The 19976-nt window shown below is 32.9% G+C and overlaps 4 protein-coding genes across 4 annotated transcripts; 2 read left to right on the forward strand and 2 right to left on the reverse strand.

Annotated features, from left to right (window-relative positions):
* Nucleotides 1-551: 551 nt before the first annotated feature.
* On the forward strand, nt 552-1568 carry LOC140874793 (ATP synthase delta chain, chloroplastic). Its single transcript, XM_073278193.1, has one exon. It carries the CDS (start codon nt 653-655, stop codon nt 1397-1399), a length of 747 nt encoding a protein of 248 aa, XP_073134294.1. The 5' UTR covers nt 552-652; the 3' UTR covers nt 1400-1568.
* A 1293-nt stretch (nt 1569-2861) lies between these two features.
* Nucleotides 2862-5626, reverse strand: LOC140875553 (uncharacterized). The gene is made up of 5 exons (XM_073279269.1): nt 5200-5626; nt 4382-4456; nt 3900-4039; nt 3424-3561; nt 2862-3258 (listed from the first exon to the last, which is right to left on the reverse strand). The coding sequence occupies exons 1-5, from the start codon at nt 5465-5467 to the stop codon at nt 3043-3045; spliced, it is 837 nt and encodes a 278-aa protein (XP_073135370.1). The 5' UTR covers nt 5468-5626; the 3' UTR covers nt 2862-3042.
* A 1759-nt stretch (nt 5627-7385) lies between these two features.
* On the reverse strand, nt 7386-9464 carry LOC140875644 (transcription factor TGA4-like). The gene is made up of 7 exons (XM_073279377.1): nt 9078-9464; nt 8907-8981; nt 8755-8814; nt 8590-8667; nt 8431-8488; nt 8076-8347; nt 7386-7974 (listed from the first exon to the last, which is right to left on the reverse strand). Exons 1-7 carry the CDS (start codon nt 9204-9206, stop codon nt 7567-7569), a joined length of 1080 nt encoding a protein of 359 aa, XP_073135478.1. The 5' UTR covers nt 9207-9464; the 3' UTR covers nt 7386-7566.
* Nucleotides 9465-17988: 8524 nt separating this feature from the next.
* Nucleotides 17989-19125, forward strand: LOC140865190 (ABSCISIC ACID-INSENSITIVE 5-like protein 2). The gene is made up of 3 exons (XM_073269746.1): nt 17989-18699; nt 18814-18885; nt 19024-19125. Exons 1-3 carry the CDS (start codon nt 17989-17991, stop codon nt 19123-19125), a joined length of 885 nt encoding a protein of 294 aa, XP_073125847.1.
* Nucleotides 19126-19976: the final 851 nt, after the last annotated feature.

Here is a 19976-nt window from a genome sequence, read left to right on the forward strand (position 1 = left end):
ATTATATGAACAAAAATAAACTTAAATTATGTATTATTGAAAAGTTTAATATGCAGTAACTCGAGTAGCTCACGATCTACTCAAGTAGAAACAATTAAAACTCAAAATCGACTCAAATGAAAGTCGAATTTCTGAGTTCGATCAAATCAAGCTTGAATCAAGATTTTATCGAGACATTCAAGAGCTACTAACGAGTAACTTGACTTGCTTGCAAATCTAATCATAAAACACAGAAATTTTGGAGAATGGAATGGACCTACTATTTTTCTAGAAAACAATTTTCTTGACTTTAACTTTCAAATTAAAATAGTGTTTGAGAGAGCTTTTAAGAAACATTTTTCAAAAAAAAATTTAACAAACACCACCTAAGTGTTCCCGTGCGAGATAGGCGAATCGAGTCGGGTCGCTAACGATGGAATGCTAGATCGATTACGGTCGAACTCAAATGGTTCAAAGACTTTGTTTAACATGGGCATATGGTGACCTCATAATTGTCCATCATTTCTTATCTTTTCCAGATAAGATTTTCCATCCTTCACCACATTTCCATCATCCACACTTAAATCAAACAAACAAACAATCCCATATCTCTTTCCAAATCCCCCCATTTTTTGTAATTCCCTCCTTCCTTTTTCTCACCACCACACCTACAATGGCCGCCGCCCTCCAGCAAACTCCAATCGCTTTCCAGTCTCGTTCGCTGCCGTCTTCACAGCTGCAATCCACGCGGAAAATCAAGCTCTCCCTCTCAACCCTACTCCTCCCCAAGCTCACCCTGAAATCGCGCCAATCCCGCCGCCGCACGGGTGGAGGAGGTTCCTCGGGCGCTAGAATGGCCGACTCCGTCGCCGGAAGCTACGCCAACGCCCTGGCCGAAGTGGCGAAATCCAACAACACGCTCGAGCAAACCAGCTCCGACCTCGAGGCGATCGACAAGGTCTTCTCCGACGAAGCGGTGGTGAATTTCTTCATAAACCCCACGATTACGGAGGAGGACAAGGGCAAAATCGTGGACGAGATAGCGAAGAAGTCGAAGATGCAGCCGCACGTGGCGAATTTCATAAACATCCTGGTGGACATGAAGAGGGTGGACATAATCAGAGACATAATCAAGGAATTCGATGTGGTTTACAACAAACTGACGGAGACGGAGCTGGCGGTGGTGAGCTCGGTGGTGGATCTGGAGTCGCAGCATCTGGCGCAAATCGCCAAGAGCGTGCAGAAACTGACTGGGGCGAGGAACGTGAGGATCAAAACCAAGATCGACCCGACTCTGGTTGCCGGGTTCACGATCCGGTACGGGGATTCGGGTTCCAAATTGATCGACATGAGCGTCAAGAAGCAGCTCGAGGAGATTGCAGTGCAGCTAGATCTTGGAGACATTCAACTAGCTGTGTAATTTCATCTTTCTTCTTCTTTTTTTTCTCCATTTTTTTTTTGGGAAGGATAAATATATATATAACCTGTAAGGATTTGATTATTTTGGAGAACATATATTTATATATTATATGTAATATATGAGTGTTTGTTCTACAATTGTGAATTAGCAATGAACTGGGTTGCTAGGATAGGATTGGGGGTGGATTGATGATTTATCCAACGTTTCATTACATTTTGATAATTTAATTTCAATATTAGGGTCGAGTTTGGTGTCGATAAAAGGATCATCGATTGTTAACCACACGTTTAATCCGTATATATCATAGCTTTATATAATTATCGATCATATAAATTACTTATTTCTATATATATATATTATCGTTCGTGTAAGATAATAACCTCGTGAGCTTGGTCTTATTTTGACGTTGATAATGAAAGGAGAAATGAACAAAGTTGTATCTTTTTCCCCATGAAAAGGAGGCCACACTTTTGACCGCTGCTACCTTGTTATGACTTCAGTCTTTGTCACTAAATTGGCTCCACGTTGTAGGATCAACTCTCGTAATTATAATTGAACTCCAAAAGAAGAGAAAAAAAGCAGAATAATCGCAATGTACGATACGTCATCCACAATCATCTCGCTAATCGCTATATTATTATAATAAAATCTGTTTAATTAAGTATTTTCCAATTTATTGATAAAACCTGACATGAATTTATTATTACATCTTACTTTAAGCTTAGTTTGGGAGTTGAGATTCGAATAAAAAGAAAAGAAAGTGAAGGAAATTTAAAAAAAGAGGGTTATTCTGGAAATTTTATGAAGGGAAGAGAGGAAAATTTGTCAAAGATTTGGGAGGAAATGAAAGGAAAACCAAAAATTTTTCTTTCCTTTCTTCTCATTTCTTTTCTTTTATTTTCTTTTCTTTTCTTTTCTCTTGCAACTTCCAAATTAAACATTAAATTCTTAAAAAAATCCAAATTATTGGACAATTAATCATTTTATATGACATTCTCTCTTTTGTTTAACCATTTGATGGTTTTCTTATTACCACAATGATACTAACTTTGTGCCTTTGATTTACCAAAATATCACTCTTTTTTTTTTTTTTTTGTAAAATAGATGTATCTATTCCAATTTATTATCTATTTGTTTAGCAACATTTTTTTTTCCATTTTTTATTTTACCATTTTTTTCTCTCTCTTTTTTCGTGAAAAAACGCGACTGCACAAGCACGAAACGCATGCACCGAAGCACTAGTTTATACTAAACTATAATCAATCATGATAACCAACTTCTAATCCAATTCACCAAATCACAAGAATAAAGCTACCCCACCCCTCCAAAATAACAGCATCAAAACTCCCTTCGCGAACTTGAAATGTTGCGGCACGCAGACGAGAAATATGAACCGTGAACTTGGACTTGCTTTAGGGTAAATGTGTTGCACGTATCTGCAGTTCCGATTTACTGTGATCCGACAGGTAAATTGAGAATCTATATACAACATAACTTATACTTCACTGTAGCTTTAGATTAGTAGGAAGATTATATACATGTAATTTCCCTTCAATGACTTTACACAATAAATCGATGTATTCCTTGAACAAACATATGATTAAATAATTACAGATATCGAAATGAATTATGAGTATATTGACCTACAAATTGTCACATTCATCCAGACCATGTTCAAGTTCAAGACCCTCTGCTGCTAGAAGCTGGCCGATGATCTTCTTCTTCTCCTCTGCTGCCTTTCTCTGCATTAGATCCCTTTTTCGAAGAACGAGGGTATGCCGTCTTAGAGTGCTGTTGAAGTTCTCTAAGGATGCCTTTTTCTCTTTCACCAGTATCTTCCTTTCTTCTTCAGGGTCAATCTGAAATTTCATCAACAAATATATGCTGTTTTACAAGTTTGTCATCACAAAGTTACAAAAATGGACAATCCCTTGCCACATTCACCATCCAATCAAACCCTCTTTCATCAAGTACCCAGAGGCCGAAGTTTTTGGGTTCCTAGTTATTAAAAAAAATGACTTTACCTTCGATCGAGCAAGACGGCGTGCTCGTAGATTCAATTCCAGCTGCTGTTGCTCAGCCCAAGCAGCAATGGCCATATCTCCTCTCTGGTCGAATGCTTTTCTCTTCTTCATAAGCCACTCCATCCATGCTTGAGATGCCTGATAAATAACGAATCTCGGTGAAGTTAGATGCATCACAAGACATGCAGAATTAGAAATTCCAATTACAACTAAAACACAGCATCGTATGAAAACTAAATGACATTTTCATAAGAACAAAAACGTTTCAACTATGACCACTTAAATAAAAGATAATCTAGACCCCAAAATGCATCAGTTTCTTTAAATTTGTAACGCATTTGGAATCAAGCTTATTGAAAAACCAGACAGACGCTTACTTTTCATCATTCCTAAACACATTCACACGGTATATGAAAAAAGTTGATGCATTTGGTATGTAAGCATACATCGATAAGTATTAGAGAGAAAATTTTCACCTTCATTGGGTTCACACGGTTATCAGTATCATATTGCCTCCTTTTCTCATCATCGACAAGAAGCTCATAAGCAGCCTGAATCTTTATAAATCGTGCTTCAGCCGTTTCCCCTTCTTCCAAAGTTCCTCTACCATCATACACTAGAAAGATAAAAGTGGCACATTAGCAAGGCCATAAACTAGAAAGATAAAAGTGGCATATTAGCAAGGCCAGTGCAAAAAAATTTCAAGAGAAATTGAAAATTATAGCTCCATGTTCTGTACAGAAATGTTGGAAGAGCAAACTTAAGTACCTAACAGGGAAGGGAACTTTAAATTCACCTCAAATTATTAAAAATCATTCAATATAAAAAAATTTCACTTTGGACAATCCATATATGGGATTTAAGAACATGCATACAAATATACACGTCTTCGTATTACAAGAGAAAGAAATAAATTGCAGACGCACCACATATAGAGGATTGAAGATAATGGACTAACCATCAGGATGATAGAATTTGGCTAGACGCCTATATGCTATCTTTATTTGCTCCTCATCTGCATCCCTTTCCAATTCTGGATTCAGAAAGTTGAGCATAAGTCACCACACCCAAGAACAGTAAAAACAGAAAGATAATCGGTCACCGGATAAAAACGAAAAAAATATACATAATCCATAGATAATTAATAAACTAAAGAAAACACTTTAAGCACCGAAAAGAACGAAAAAATCAGCTGGATACATCAGTTTTCAATCCCGAGATTACAAATCCATTTCATAAGTTGCAGTAGTTCATACATGAAATTTAATATATTTAACATACGTGAAATATTTGATGTTTACTGGTAGTAAATGAAACCCAAGCTTAACTTCTACCTCACTGCTATCATGTACTGTTGATCCTTGCTTGCTATAAGGTCACTCTCAAATTACGAAAAAAAAATAAAAATTTGCAGCTTAAACTTGCATTATATCGCAAACTTTCTAGCATTTTATGAGGTTATACATCACTCTTACTGATACAAATTCCGGTGTTTACTTTGTCTCATGCTCCAGCCAAGAATGTGAAACACAGTAACAATCTGTGTCGCATCATGCATGAAATGTATGTTTGAAATGAGCCGACTCATCAGACGAGTATGGTATCAGTAGCTGCTGTTCGATTTGTTTTAAGCATGCTACATGATTTAACACAAACATGATTCTAGCAGACACAAAAGTGACGCATAATAATTTGATAAACACAAGAACACACTCGATAAAGTAACAAAAGACTGGAACTCAAAGCAACAAAAACAAAGCTAAAAAGTTGAACTACCAAGAGTTTCGTATGGGGATTTATCGTCGGTCCAATTAGAAGCTCTGGTAGCCGCCATCCTCCTATGCTGATTTAATCTCACCCTCGGCCCATTCTTTCTCTGCTGCCCCAATCTATCAAACCAAACAGCGAACACAGGTGAATACGAGCGAACCCTGAAACTGTTGCTAGGGCTTTCAATCGACGGAACCCTAGGAATCGATCTGCAGCAACAAGTCATCGAAGAGAACACAACCTGGGGTCTACATATCGATCTCAAATTGCTCATGTTCCTCGATTCCCGGTAACAAAAGCTATGATTTTTTATGGAATTGAGCAGATTCTAGCCGTGAAGGAAGCGAATTGGAAGGGGGAAGTGTGCCAATTTGGATTGTAGTTTTGTTTTATGCGAAATCTTTCAGCTTCTGTTTGGCCTGCGTGGAATCCGATTATCACACACATGCTTTCAATTCAATATTTTCCTTTTTTCTTTTTCTTTTTTTTACAAAAATTATAATTTGAATTTTCCAATGGATGTGATTCAAATATTAGTTGACACTTGGCCAAAGAAACAGGATGAAACCAGAATATTAGACCTGCCCACGGGCCGGGTCAAACCCGGACCCGACCTAAAACCGGCCCGTGGTCAACTGGCCGGTTAACCGGGTCAAATCCTATTGGCCGATCCGATCACGGTTTTTTTATGAAACCCGTCAACCCGGCGGTTTTGACCCGGGTCCAAACCGGCGGGTTAGCCCGGGTCAACCCGACGGGTCGGCCTATTTTTAAATAATATATTTATTATTTTGTTAAAATTTTAAATAATATATTTAAAACCTACACATGTTGGATTTGAACCAAATGGTATTGAGACATCACTCTTGTCACTAGGCCAATAAATCATTTGAATTGAAAATAATTAAATGTAATAAATTTTTTATACAAGATGTTTAAATTGAAATGTAATAGATTTTTTATTGAGATATATATAGTTTTTAATATAAGATGTTGAAAGTTGAAATATAATATAATTTTTATTGAATAAATGTAATAAATTTTTATTGAAATATATATAATTTTTAATATAAGAAATGTAATATATTTTTTATTTAACAAATATAATATATTTTTTTATTGAAATAAATATAGTTTTTAATATAAAATATTGAAAGCTGAAATGTCATATATTTTTTATTGAATAAATATAATATTAGAAGATGTTAAAAGTTTAAATGTATATATTTTTATTTAATAAATTTATATATTTTTTATTGCGATAATGAAATATTTGATAGAGTTTTTAAAAGTTTAATTGTAAAAGTTTTTTTAAAAAAAAAATTATTTTTTTAAAAAAAACAAGGGTGGACCCGGAACCGGCGGCTAATCGAACCCGGACCGAAACCGCCGATTCACCAACTCAGATCGAAACCGGCCAAGGGCGGGCCGGTTAAGGGTTGGTAAAATACCAACCCGGACCCGGCGATTCCGACCCAAAACCGGCCCGTGGCCAAGACTGCAGAATTTGTTAATAGGACCCTCAACTCGCATAAATAATAGAAAAATTATTCATTTCTCCATATATATATATATATATATATTAATATAGAAAAATGTTATATCTACATGTCTGATTACACACTCGGTTATAGGTTGGTAAGTTACAAAATTATCTTTTGAAGAGATTTCTTCGTTAACGTATATGAGATAATTTTATAATTTTAAAGATGACGTGTAACCATATGTGTAATCAAAGGTATATATGTAGCATATAACTCTAATATATATTGAGCTAGATAGCAACGAGTTTGTTGTACTCGAATTTAGATTATTGTCTAAAACATATATACTTCCCAGTTCCCTCGTGGATTATCAGAATTTAACTTTATTTCCAAGTTTATGGAGTAAATATATAATGTTGGATTCAATTTTGAAAAAGAAGAAAGAAAGAAACATAATAAAAAACACTTACTTAAAAATATAAAAATCACACCATATCCCTACATCATCAATCATATATATATCTCTTAGTAAAAAAGCACTAACCAAAAAATTATTTGCAAGTACAGTCGATATACTTAGACGAGATTACAAATCCTTCAAGAACCCCGAGTTCTCGGGTGCAAAATCTTGAGGATACAAGCCATATAAACATCTAAAGACCATATTCCTTAATCTTACAAACTTTTGAAATTTTCTCCAATCTTGCGTACATTTACATATCTACAATATGTCAAACTCCCAGTCACTTGCTTGCACAGGCTTGTTTAGAAATGAGAACCATAACTAAAATTGCTAAATAAACCTACACACACACACAAAAGGCCATGAGAACTAAGTGAAATACAACTACAAATAATGTACATGAGCTCTGAACTACCAAGTAACTAGCTATTCTATGTCATAATGGGGAAAATAGGAAGGCTGTTGGGGCTTGAGGCGACCGCACCATAGAGAGTTGAGAGCCCGAAGACGTTGAAAATACTCTCCGAATATAAGCAAGGCTTTCGCTGCTTGGTGTGTCGTCAATATACGAGACATTCGGTCTAGAGTTTGCTCTCGGAGGTGGTCCGCCTGTAGCACGAAACTTTCGAGGGATTCCAACTTTTCGAGTGATGAAAGCATCTCAGCACCATAATTTCCAGCTCCGGCAGCAATGTATGTGAAGCCCTGTGCCAGAGTTTGCTGAAGCTTCTCCACTCCTAGTGATAGGGCGTCCTCGGCTTGCACGCACGAATGTCTCAACGTGCGAACCTTAACGACTTGCTGCTCGTCCAGCCCGAGTTGAGGCATCACAACCTGATCAATATAGAGTACCAAAGACTCAAAAATAAGTTACCAAAGACTAGATGAAATAAATATGTTGAATGGAATAGCTAATATGGTAGTCTGCATGTTACATTTATAAGAGTAGATGGTCTGAACCCTCCGATCCAAAGGAAGAACCGCTCCACCGAGGTCTTCCACGCTCCGTGCACCAAGTAGAACGCATCGGTCCTGGCCACGTCTCGTTTCATACGAAAGAGGTTTCGATAATGGCTTAGTACATTCTGTACCATCATTCCCAGCTCTGGTTCACTAACTGGTAATTGTAGTACATTTCTAAGTTCGGAAATTTTTCGATCTTGCTCATCAATCCAGTTCCCGTATTCCACCTCAAACGCTGCGATTCCTTCACATTCATAAGTATCATACCATTAAGACGAAGCACGAAAAAAGTATAACGCAATTTTATTTATAAAAAAAACCAAATACCTGAGTTCATAGGTCCATATATTTCGAAGCTTGCCGTTGATCTACAAGTTAACAGTCCCTACAATGAAAATGTAGACCAGATTTATGTTGTGTAATATAAGCTTTTTGAGATATATATAGGGACAAAAACATTACATTGCACCTGATTATAATATATACCTGCAGCCTAGCTTGCTCCAGTTCAAGTTGAAGCCGCGCCAGCTTCAAACGACTCGTTTCAAGTTTCTGCACATATGCCTGTCAACATAAGAGGATGTTACAACGAGCACATTAAACTAGATAATTTCAGAAAGAACTAATAGGATGGATGCAATGTCTCTAAACCTTCTTACGGAGACGACTTTTCCTTGCTGCCTCGCGATTTTGAGCCAAACGTCGTTGTATCTGTTATTTGTTCATAACATGTATATATATATATATTCAGCCATTACACAAGAAAAATTGTTGTATATGTCAAGAGTTTTTGGTCTCATTACCTTCTCTGAATTATCCTTTGATGCTTGATTACCTTCAGAGTTATCCTCAAGAGATTTATCAGATGTATTTTCAGACTAAAAAGACATATGAAAAATGTTATAACTACATATGAACTAAGCAAGTAATCATCTTGAAAATGTAAATAACTTGCATCATCAATCCTTCTTCACCTTGTTATTCAGTATTGTTTCCGCCTCTGCTGCGACCATGATATGGCCTTCAAACGCGTCGTCCCATGGACTAATATGGTATATCCCCATGGTGCTCGGGGGAGCGAATCGTGCAGTGGGAGTGGTCATGCTTGTTAGGCCGGAAAACTAGAAATTAAGATGAATCTTGCCACAGAAACACGATGATCTTACGCGGGATGCAACGCAATGACAGCAGATCATCAGCAACCCGAAAATAGATATCTTTTTCTCCCCGAATCAAAGTATGGCTCGTTAGCTCGACTGGCTGATCTCGGGTTCAAGGAAAGTGATAGGCATCAACAAGAAAAGCATGCAGCATATGAGTTGATGAACAGATTCTTTAATTTGATCTAGTAATGGAGAGCAGTTTTTGATTTGTTCACAGAATATATATAAAGTGGTTGATTTGTATGTTACTAAGATGCTCATATATAATGTGGTAATGTTATTGTATATCTCTTCAATCAGCTGCCATTAGCTTGGGTCTCAATCAGGCAAAGGTAAGGCAGCTGATAATTATATGATGAGACATCAAAAACTTTTTTACTTTGAATAAAACAATGGTAAAGAATTGAACATTTTTCTCATAAATAAAGAACAATATTTTTATTTTCTGATATACTTTTATTTAACTATTTATTATAAAAATTATGCTATATTGATTAAACACAAAATCTAAAGAACATTTGCGATATACCGTATACTGAGATGTTGACACCGATGTTATACAGTTCATATAAAAAAACAATACCTTAGTTTATAAAGTAAAAATAACGGCTAGAATGTGACTACGGGTTTTCCACGTCATAAAATAATTATAAAAAAAAAAAAAAAGACGGCTAGAGTGGTTTCGATATTTGGGAAAACAATTTTTTTAAAAAAAAATTCAGTTTGAATCTTTGACCTTAAATTTCTTATTTATTTATTTATAATTTCATTACTTAAAATAATTTCGATATTTTCCGACCTCTATCGACATATATGGTAATTTATTTTTTTCATATATTTAATTAATTATTCAAATTAAATATTAATATGTAAAATAAAATAGAAAAAAAGAGATAATTATAGAGAAAGCAGATCAGATGATAACAATCTATTTATGACACAATAACCCCCCCAAAAAAATTCTAATTTGATTGATGATTGTAGAAATTCTCAGATAAGAACCAAATTATATATATAATTCTAAATAAGAATTTGGTTTTTCATATCCTTTTACATAGTCAAAATGAATATACCCTGTGTAGTATTAGTAATATTATTTATTATTTTTCTTTAGCAGATAGAGTCAAACGGTCACTATTCTTTCGTGCATATCAAACTAATAAAATAGCTTACAAACTACGCTAATCAGACATACATATTATATGCTAAAAAGTTTGGTAATAAACCATAATCATTAAACAAATGGATGTCACTCACAAACTTACTATGGTTTTTTTATTCAATTAAGTGAAAAGTTATTAATTATCATAAAATGAATGGATACCTACCTATAAAAAATGGAAACCTCAAGTGGTGGAGACGACGATAAGAAATTAAAAGAAGCAATATATATATCAAGTGTGAATATATTGTACATATAATATGCTTGCAAAATACTTTACCTGTATTTGAATCTAGTCTTTCAGAATTAATACGGACTTTAAATACATTTTTAGTTTTTTTGGTTAATCAAAAATATTTTGATACATGTCCAATCAATTTATAATGTACGTTATAATTTTGTACACAAACACAACATTATTATATGCTTGTGTGTGAATCGATGGATTGAGATTATTGTTTCTGATTATTTGACTCGATTAAATCGAAAAAATTCAAGATTTCAAATCGCTCAATTTAAAGTTATCAATGATTGTGTTTGACAGTTTGAATTGCCGAGTGATATTTGAAATTCATTTATCAAATCCTTCTCAAATCAAATCTCTCCTTCCAAATAAATTTCATTAATCCAAACACAACTTATTGGTAATTCTAGGAGTAAAATCTCGAATAAAACCTTATAATTTTATTGAAAAACTCATAAGTATGATAAAATTAGGGGTGAAAAAAAATACCGAAATACCGGAAAACCGTACCAAAAAAAATCGGTATACCGAAAATTTCGGTACGGTATCATATTGTACCGAAATTTTTGGTATCGATATCGGCATGGTAATTTTTTTTCGGTATACCGGTATATACCAAAATACCAAAAAATAATTTTTTTAAAAATATATATATATGAAAATTTTCGGTATACCGACTTTTTTGCCGGTATACCGAATTTTTTTCGGTATACCGACAATTTTTCGGTATACCGATTTTTTTTGAATTCGGTATCGGTACACGGTATAGATTTTCGTCATACCGAAAGTTCGGTATACCGAAAATTCGGTATATTCGATATACGGTACGATATCGGTATAAAAAATTCCATATCGATTTTTTCAGTACGGTATACGGTATTCGATTTTCGGTACGATATACCGTACCGACCCACCCCTGTGATAAATTGTTCCACGCAGTGTTATTAAAACCGGACCGGACCGGCCGGTTCGACCGGGAACCGGTCGCCGGTCCGGTCCGGTTCTCTCCTAAGAACCGAAAAATCGGTCCAACAGGTCAGAACCGGTCAAAACCGGTCAAGAACCGGTTGGACCGGTCAATAACCGGAAAATCGATTGAACCGGTTGAACCGGTTTTTCGAATTTTTTTTATTTTTTTTTTTGAAAATTTAAATTTTTATTTTTAAAACTTTAAATTTAATTTTTTTTTATGTATATACATTATTATTTAAAATTTTTACTTCATTAAAAAAATTTATTTTAATAGTTATTGTTTTTTTTAAAATTAAATATTTTATTATTTAAATAATTTATAACTATAATTGATATTTTTAATATATTTACATCTTTATTTAACTTTCAAATTATGACAAATATATATTTTTTTGTCTATTTAAATATATTTTTGAGTTTTTAAAATTCAAAATATATTATTTATTATATTATATTATATAAACGGTTTTCCGATTGGACCGTCCGGTTAAAACGGTCCGACCGGTTGGACCGTTTTTTTTAAGTAGACCGGTTCGATCACCGGTCCGATTATGAAAACACTGTTTCCACGGATAGTTTTTAAATCTTTTTGTGTGTACACCAATAAGTGCTTCCACCTTTCCCCAAAACTTTTGGGCACAACTTATTAATTAATTCCACCACCACCAAACCTTTTGTGGTTGGGCATTTTGATAAAAAAAAAAAAAAAAAAAAAAAAAAAAAAAAGTAACTTGGCTATGTATTTATATTCTTAGCTGTGAAGAAATTAAGTTGACACAAAATGGAGAACTTTATGGTCATTAATCAAATGTAACTAAATATTACAAGATGCCACTCTTCTTGTTAGGTGAAAGTAACATGAATTATTGACCAAAAGAACATTAATATTTTAAATTATATGAATATTATGGACTTCAATTAGTACACAAAAACTTATATGAAACTGTTTAATGAGATAATTTTGTGTTTATGTCAAAAAATATTATTTTTTACTGCATGTATGGACCGAATCGATCCATACATGTACTAATACTACTGGCTCAGACTCAATAGGGCACGAGCTTGATCTTTTACCTAAATTCGACATACTTGGTTCGGGTTTAATTGATACTAACTTTGAAAGGTCAGGATCTCCTTGCCCTAAACTGATTAATGGTCAAGTCCTTGGACGTATCATTTTGAGAAGTGAGTTGTCGACCGCTCTTTGTTTAGGGTTTATTTTTTCTTTTGGGAAACATTAGTCTTTTGAACTAAAGAGAGAAAAAGAGAGATCGGTGTTATTGCAATTGCACTATGAAAAGGACATCACAAGTAAATGAAACTCAACCGTTGATGATTCTCTTTTGAAAGGCTTACATATATTAATGAATTAAAGGAAGCAAAACGTATGACATTTTTGCTCCCCACAACCTATCAAAAAGTGACCAACCACACAAATAAACAATGCAATAACCTAATTATAAACACAAATCGATCGCGATGATGAAAAGTACTTGCAAGAGAAATAGAATCATATGAAAATTGGAGCACGATTTTTATTAATCGTAGCAAAACTTCATCGAGAAACTTAATTAGATGCTGTCGGAGTAAAAGATGGTAAAAAAAATGATCGAAAATATTAATTGGTAATCATGATACTTCACACGTTTGTATTTGTATATAATATAATATATATATATATATATATATATATATATATATATATATATATATATATATATATATATGTTACCAACGAAATTCAGAATCTTAGAGGCTAAGTTTTTCCCCAAGTTTTGAAATAACTATATATCGACAGTTTCCACCACAATGGTGGTGCCACTAGAAGTATGATAAAAAGATTTGTGCATCAGATTAGCATATTCTATGAAAAATATATAAAGAGATAAAATAAAAAAAGATTGATGGAACAAAAGGGGAAACTTTAGGTTGTCCTTTGGCTACAATATTCTATATTATATTGGGTCCCCGATCTTTTATTTATTTATTTATTTATTTTTTTAAAAATTAAGTTTTCCACACACACAAATTTTCTATGCATCCTTTCAAAGTAGTGTTTTGATTACTCGGTTAGATTTTTTTTTCATGATGCATGTGATAACTACTTGACATCACAATTTTTCGGTTTATATTAGGTAAAATTACCTTCATGTTAATATAGTACTCTGCTAACCCTATTAGTCAGGTAAATCACAATGGATAAGTCATTTGCAACAAGATATTCGAGAAAAGTGTTGGCATGCAAGGGCATTCGAACACTGACCATCGGACGTGAAGAACTTACATATTTTTCACTAACAAAAAAAAAACTCAAATGAGATAGTCACACGTTCAATTTTGTGATAAAAATATCTTATTCGACTCAAACAATATAAATCTTAAAAGAAAAAGGCAAAAGTTCGCATGAATTGAATTGACTCGTCTTATTGATATAAATTTGTTAGACTATATATCTTTTAAACAGCTACCCTTACGTAGATACTTAAAACATAGGCATTATGCAGATACTTAAAGCATAGTCAAATCCCTTTCAACGGTAAATGAAAAACGATATTTAATAATATGGATTTTATTCTTGAATTTGGAGTTGATATGGAACATTGATAGGCTCGGGGAAGTGACCACTAGTTTTTTCAATCGAAGAAAAATTTGACCCTCATAGATCTCGGGTGACGATTGAACAAACTGATTCGCCAATATCACATCGTTCATGAAATAATTTAAAAAGGAAAATTCATTTTTAGGTGTTGGAAGTTAATATTTTTCAAATTTCAGTTTTAATAATTACTAATATTTAAAAAATTAAAAGATAAATAAGAAAAACTAAAATTTGATAATACAAAGGCATATACATAAATAAGAAAAACTAAAATTTGCTTTCTTCCTAACATGTCCAACATGTGAAGAAGACATACGATGAAGCGCGTCTTTTTGGCCCAGAGGGGCAAGGACCAGCTCATCCTCGGGGTGGCAAAAATTCTCGAAATCCCGACCCTTCCCGAATCCCATCTCATTCCCGTCCCGAAAAAATCCCAACCCGAAATTTTTCCGACCCGAACTTTCGGGATTTTTTCCATCCCGATTAATATCGGAAGCGGGATCGGGAATAAATCCTTATCCCGACGGGATTCCCGACCCGTCCCGAAATAATATAATTATATATTTTATTAATAACTTTATTAATATAATAAGCTAAATATTATTAGGTTTCAACTCATATAACACTTAATTGTGGACTTAATTCGCATAATTTTTATTGTTGGGACGATCAAATTGTAAAATCACGAAATTCAATTTTATTTTTGTGTATTTTTTAAAAATTTAATTAATAATTTAATTAATTAATATTTATAATGATCTAATTAGAACAAATATGTAGAACAATACTCAAGAGATTAATTTGACAATCTATTTAACAAAATTTATTTAGTAATTGTATCCGAACATTTTATTAATAATTATTCGATACATTTTTTCTCTTAACAAAACTTTGAAACATTATCCGGAATATTTTAATATTATATGTTTTAAGTTGAATATTTATTTTTATTTATAAATATAAGTTTCAAAATAGTATATTTAATAAAATTATCACATTATCCGAAACCCGAAATGTTTCGGGTACGGGATCGGAGAAAAAAAAAATTTCCGATTCTTTTTGGGACGGAAGTTGGGTAGGGGGTTTAGGGGACGAGTCCCCACCCTATTCCACCCCTAGCTCATCCGCATACGAGGATATGAGCGTGAAGACTACAGTGTAGTGACACCACTCTGTTTTATTTTTCAAAATCAAAAATTTAAGGCTGAGACGTCTGGTCATTTGAAATCAACGGTCAAATTTTTTCAGCTATTATCTAATGTTTTAAAAATAAATTTTTATTGAAAAAATTCAAATAAATTATAAAAATTCAAAAAAATAATAATAAATAAATAAAATAAAAAGTGTTATTTTGTTTTTTTAAAAAAACTATGTGCATTTTCAATCATGTGTCATTTTTAATTATTGTGTCATTTTTATACATGAGGATGAATAGTAGAATTCATCCACTTTTTAATAACGCGTCATTTTATGTGTATTTTTATTTTTGTATAATTATATTTTGTTTTTAAAATTACGTGCCAGTTTTAAAATTTAATTATGTGTACTTGTAATTTTAAAAAAATATGTGCATTTTCATTCTATTTTTAAATATAATAAAAAATTAATATTTCAACATCATCATTGCTACATCGATCATCTCACCCTTGATGGAACATGAAATAAAATTATCAACATTAATGTCTGCGTGAGATGAAGTTGGTTATATTGGTGTCAACGTAGATAACTTCATCTCATATTTTTGTAATTGTTAGATATAATTACGAAGATGACGTTGAAATATAAATTTTTATTTTTTTAATTAAATTTGTATTTAAAAAATAAATAATAAAATAAAATAAAATAATAGTATAATTAACATAATTAAATTTTAATACACAATTAAAAATTGCACATAATTAAAAAATTACACCTTAAATTCCACTATGCATCCCCAAGTAAATTTCAAATATATTTGATCAAGTATTTTTTTATAATTTTTTTTATATTTTTCTAATTTATTATTAATATTTTGCATTATTTAACAATTTTTTTATTTTTAAATTTAAAATCGTCTTTTAAGGTTTATTACAAATTAATAACAGCTGGCCGTTAATCTCGGCCAAAGAATCCAAATTTTTTTTTTTTCCAAAAAAAAAATTGAAAAAAAATTGTGGGCACTTCATCGAACGGAGTGGGCCCACAATCTTGAATTCATGATACTCATACAATCAATGACAACTTCTCCTTAGTACCAAGAAGAGTTTACGTTATACCACTATGAAAATTAAATAAAATAGTAATGATGATCAAGATTCAAGAAGATTTTGAATCTCAATGTGGCATGTTTTGATCTTATTATCTTATATGATGATGTTGTTTGTTTGATCTCAATTCCGTGTGTGTCGAGATAAAATTAATGCATATTGATATTTGTTTGATCTCTCAATTACATTCCCTGTGTAATTTATTCATAGTATCAAAGTCAAAGTTACGTACATTTATTTGCACAAATTGCAAGTAATTGGTGTAATTTTGTATTGGGAATTGGAAGCAAAAACAATTCTCGACCAACACATCGATTGGTGGAAATGTTATGTATGTATTATGGTATTAGTAAATATTTGAACCTAACTTTCGGAAATTGACGAATGCTCTGATGTTACGTAGTAATTGGACTATAAAAAATGTTAGTGTATCAAAATTAAAATTTGAAAACTAAGTGACAAAAACCTAAAATTGGACAAGTTAGTGGACAAAAAATTATTTTCCAAAATTTATTGTAATGAACTTTAAAAAATGCATGTAAAATGGTTTCCTCGCACCTCAATATTGCACGTTAAATAAATTTGTTGGTTTATGTTTGATTTTCTTCAATATTGAAATATGAATTATGTGGCATTATATAATGTTCTTTTTGAAAAAAAAATGGGGAAACAAGTGTGGCATTATAATTTTGATTCAATAATAATTTTGTAAATATAAAGTGGATTATTCTATGCTACACCTGGAGTACTTCTCCCCCCATGATGTGGTCAAATGTCAACAATTGGATCATCAACACACATGTCAATTTTCATAAAATTATAAGGGTCTCACATTATCTAATGATATTGAAATAGGGGGACAAACACTCTCGGTGTAGCATAGACTAACCCATATAAAGTTGGGCCAAGAAACATTATAATATTTCTAGAAAATAATAAATTTGACATAATATTTAACTACAATGTCAAAATCACATCTATCTTATGAAATGTAATAAAATAGCATAATTATAGTAAAAAGTTAGTTTTATAAAATCCATTTCACAGATAATGATCAGAGATTTATGGATCTGAGTTTTATAGGTTGGTTATGATATAATTTGGTCTCTCTATATCTCAACAACCATACCTGATTTCTCGCTGAATTAATTATGGGATGAACGACTATAGGACATCGGATGTTCGAAATTACTACTATTGCATTATATATAATCTTATTTCATAACTATATTGTACAAATAGCTGAAAATTTAGTATGTTTTTTTAAAAGTAAATTTTAAAGATTAACATATCACTCATTTCAATTAAATTGAGGCAAATACATAACTAAGATCAAAATGGAGTTATACAATGGAATATGAATGGTTTTACCTTCTTTTTTCTTCTTTTTTTCTCCAAATTTCACATCATGAGAAAAAATACTCAAAACATATAAATGTGTCATATATATATATCATTTGCCTCTAAAACACTCTTTCTTTTCAACTTGATCTCATCTAATGGAGTTGCCAAAGAAGATGGGAAGGCTTCAATATCCATTCTTAGTGAGGCAACATCACTCTCTTATTTACAAGAATGATGAGATCCATACAAACCAATACCAACTCATGAAAAACCCTCCATCATCACATTCTTCTTCCTCCTCTTCTTCGCCTCCAATATTCCAACAAAATCTTGAAATCCCGAAATCTTTCGACGATGTTTGGAGTGACATAAACCATGTGGATGCAATGAAAAGTACTACTTATCCTATCCCTCCACAAACGAATACTAATGGAGATATAACCTTGGAAGAATTTCTGATTCGCTCCGGTGCCATAAATCCTAGGGAAAATCATGATCAGGAGGGTTTTGTTGATGATCCGGCGCCATTGATGATGGCTAGTGGAGATGATCATCCCATGTTGGTCAGCTCGTGGCAGCAGGAACGTGACGTGCATGTTCCGTTGCTAGTGCAAGACGTCGCGGGATCGAATTTTCGGGGTTCAGAGGATTATTTCGAGGAGAAGATAATGGATCTTGATATGAAAATGCCTGTCCCGATCATCAAAGAAATGGGCGGGGAAAACTTTTCAGATCTTTTGCAGGGTGAAGGTGATACAAGGAAGAGGTTTTGTACAGATGAAATGGCGAAGAAAAGCATCGAAAGAAGGCAGAGAAGGATGATCAAGAACCGGGAGTCGGCTGCCCGATCAAGGGCTAGAAAACAGGTCACCATGGCATGTTATAAATTCATGATTTGGATTGATGTATTTGAAGATGCATGGATAGAGTCTGTCTAATTGCTTACCTAAATGCTGAATTTCGATCAACATTAATTGCAGGAACACACAAATCGATTGCTGCAAAATAAGAAGAAACTTGAAACTACAATCTTCTTGCTCAAAAGAAGAAAGGTTAACATATTCACTTTTCATTGCTAATATTACTATTTTGTTAATAGTAAAACATTCATTTTGTGACAATATTGGCCTACATTGCTTAAAAATATCATATCACATGGATGTTCCAGTTGATTTATTGTTTGTTTACAGGAAGCAGAAAAAACGTTAAATTCAATGCCAACACCTACACCAAGATACCAACTCAGAAGAACCAGTTCAGATACATCAAAACATCTCCTTCTTCCAATCTAGCAACCCAAATGAGACGATAAAAAGTTGTCCATTCAATTTTTTTCCCCCCAATTTTGATACATAATTCTTTTCATATATCCGTGACATATTGAATTTCGAGTTGAATTTTTTGGCCTTGTCTCCTCTTTTTTCATTTGGTTTTCATAAAGATCATAACATTTGCTCTGGATATGGCCTCCGGATATGCAAGTTGGAGTAAACATAAATCATGCATTTTGACTTTTTACTAGTTGTTTGAATGCCATTTTGCAATAATAATAATTATAAAAATAATAATAAATGGAAAAAAGATTTGACCAAAATTATGTATCAAAGGATCAAACTACCTGACAATTTGTTGGATAGTGAGAGAAAAAACTCCGGAGTTATTTCCTGTACAAGGTAATCGGAGGTAATCGGCCGATCGTTTCACTTGAAAACAAAAGAAATATTGATCGTCTTATTTGGCTTTCACATGTTTGTTTTTATGTAAGATGACCGTCTTGTTTTATTTGGCCTTTACATGTTTGTTTTCAAGTAAGATGATCGATCGATCATCCCATACACATGTACCGAGAGTTTTTCTCCTGACAAAATTTACAATCTTCCCAACCGGATGATCTTCTACAAATATTTGCTCTGAATTCTTACAACCGCTTCTTATAACAGATATTATACATATACTTTGTTGCAGCGGGAGGGTTGCTTCGAAGAAACAATAAAGCTGAACTCAATTGTGAGAAAATATTATGAGTCTTCCATATATTAATGCGAAGCCCCTGGATGTAAGTATACAGACTTATATAGAATACCAATCCTATTCCTAATTTAGTACAAGCCACCATGACACATGTCCCGTAAATATATAATTT

The sequence above is a fragment of the Henckelia pumila genome, chromosome 1 (genome assembly GCF_033568475.1).
Source record: "Henckelia pumila isolate YLH828 chromosome 1, ASM3356847v2, whole genome shotgun sequence".
NCBI lineage: Eukaryota > Viridiplantae > Streptophyta > Magnoliopsida > Lamiales > Gesneriaceae > Henckelia > Henckelia pumila.

Coding starts and splice junctions, on each gene's coding strand:
- LOC140874793 (XM_073278193.1), top strand. CDS start 653: ATGGCCGCCGCCCTCCAGCAAACTCCAATCGCTTTCCAGTCTCGTTCG.
- LOC140865190 (XM_073269746.1), top strand. CDS start 17,989: ATGGAGTTGCCAAAGAAGATGGGAAGGCTTCAATATCCATTCTTAGTG. Junction 18,700..18,813: donor GATCAAGGGCTAGAAAACAG/GTCACCATGGCA, acceptor CATTAATTGCAG/GAACACACAAATCGATTGCT. Junction 18,886..19,023: donor TCTTGCTCAAAAGAAGAAAG/GTTAACATATTC, acceptor GTTTGTTTACAG/GAAGCAGAAAAAACGTTAAA.
- LOC140875644 (XM_073279377.1), bottom strand. CDS start 9,206: ATGACCACTCCCACTGCACGATTCGCTCCCCCGAGCACCATGGGGATA. Junction 8,982..9,077: donor AAACAATACTGAATAACAAG/GTGAAGAAGGAT, acceptor ATGTCTTTTTAG/TCTGAAAATACATCTGATAA. Junction 8,348..8,430: donor ATATGGACCTATGAACTCAG/GTATTTGGTTTT, acceptor ATGAATGTGAAG/GAATCGCAGCGTTTGAGGTG.
- LOC140875553 (XM_073279269.1), bottom strand. CDS start 5,467: ATGAGCAATTTGAGATCGATATGTAGACCCCAGGTTGTGTTCTCTTCG. Junction 4,040..4,381: donor CAAATTCTATCATCCTGATG/GTTAGTCCATTA, acceptor TTATCTTTCTAG/TGTATGATGGTAGAGGAACT. Junction 3,259..3,423: donor GCCGTCTTGCTCGATCGAAG/GTAAAGTCATTT, acceptor ATGAAATTTCAG/ATTGACCCTGAAGAAGAAAG.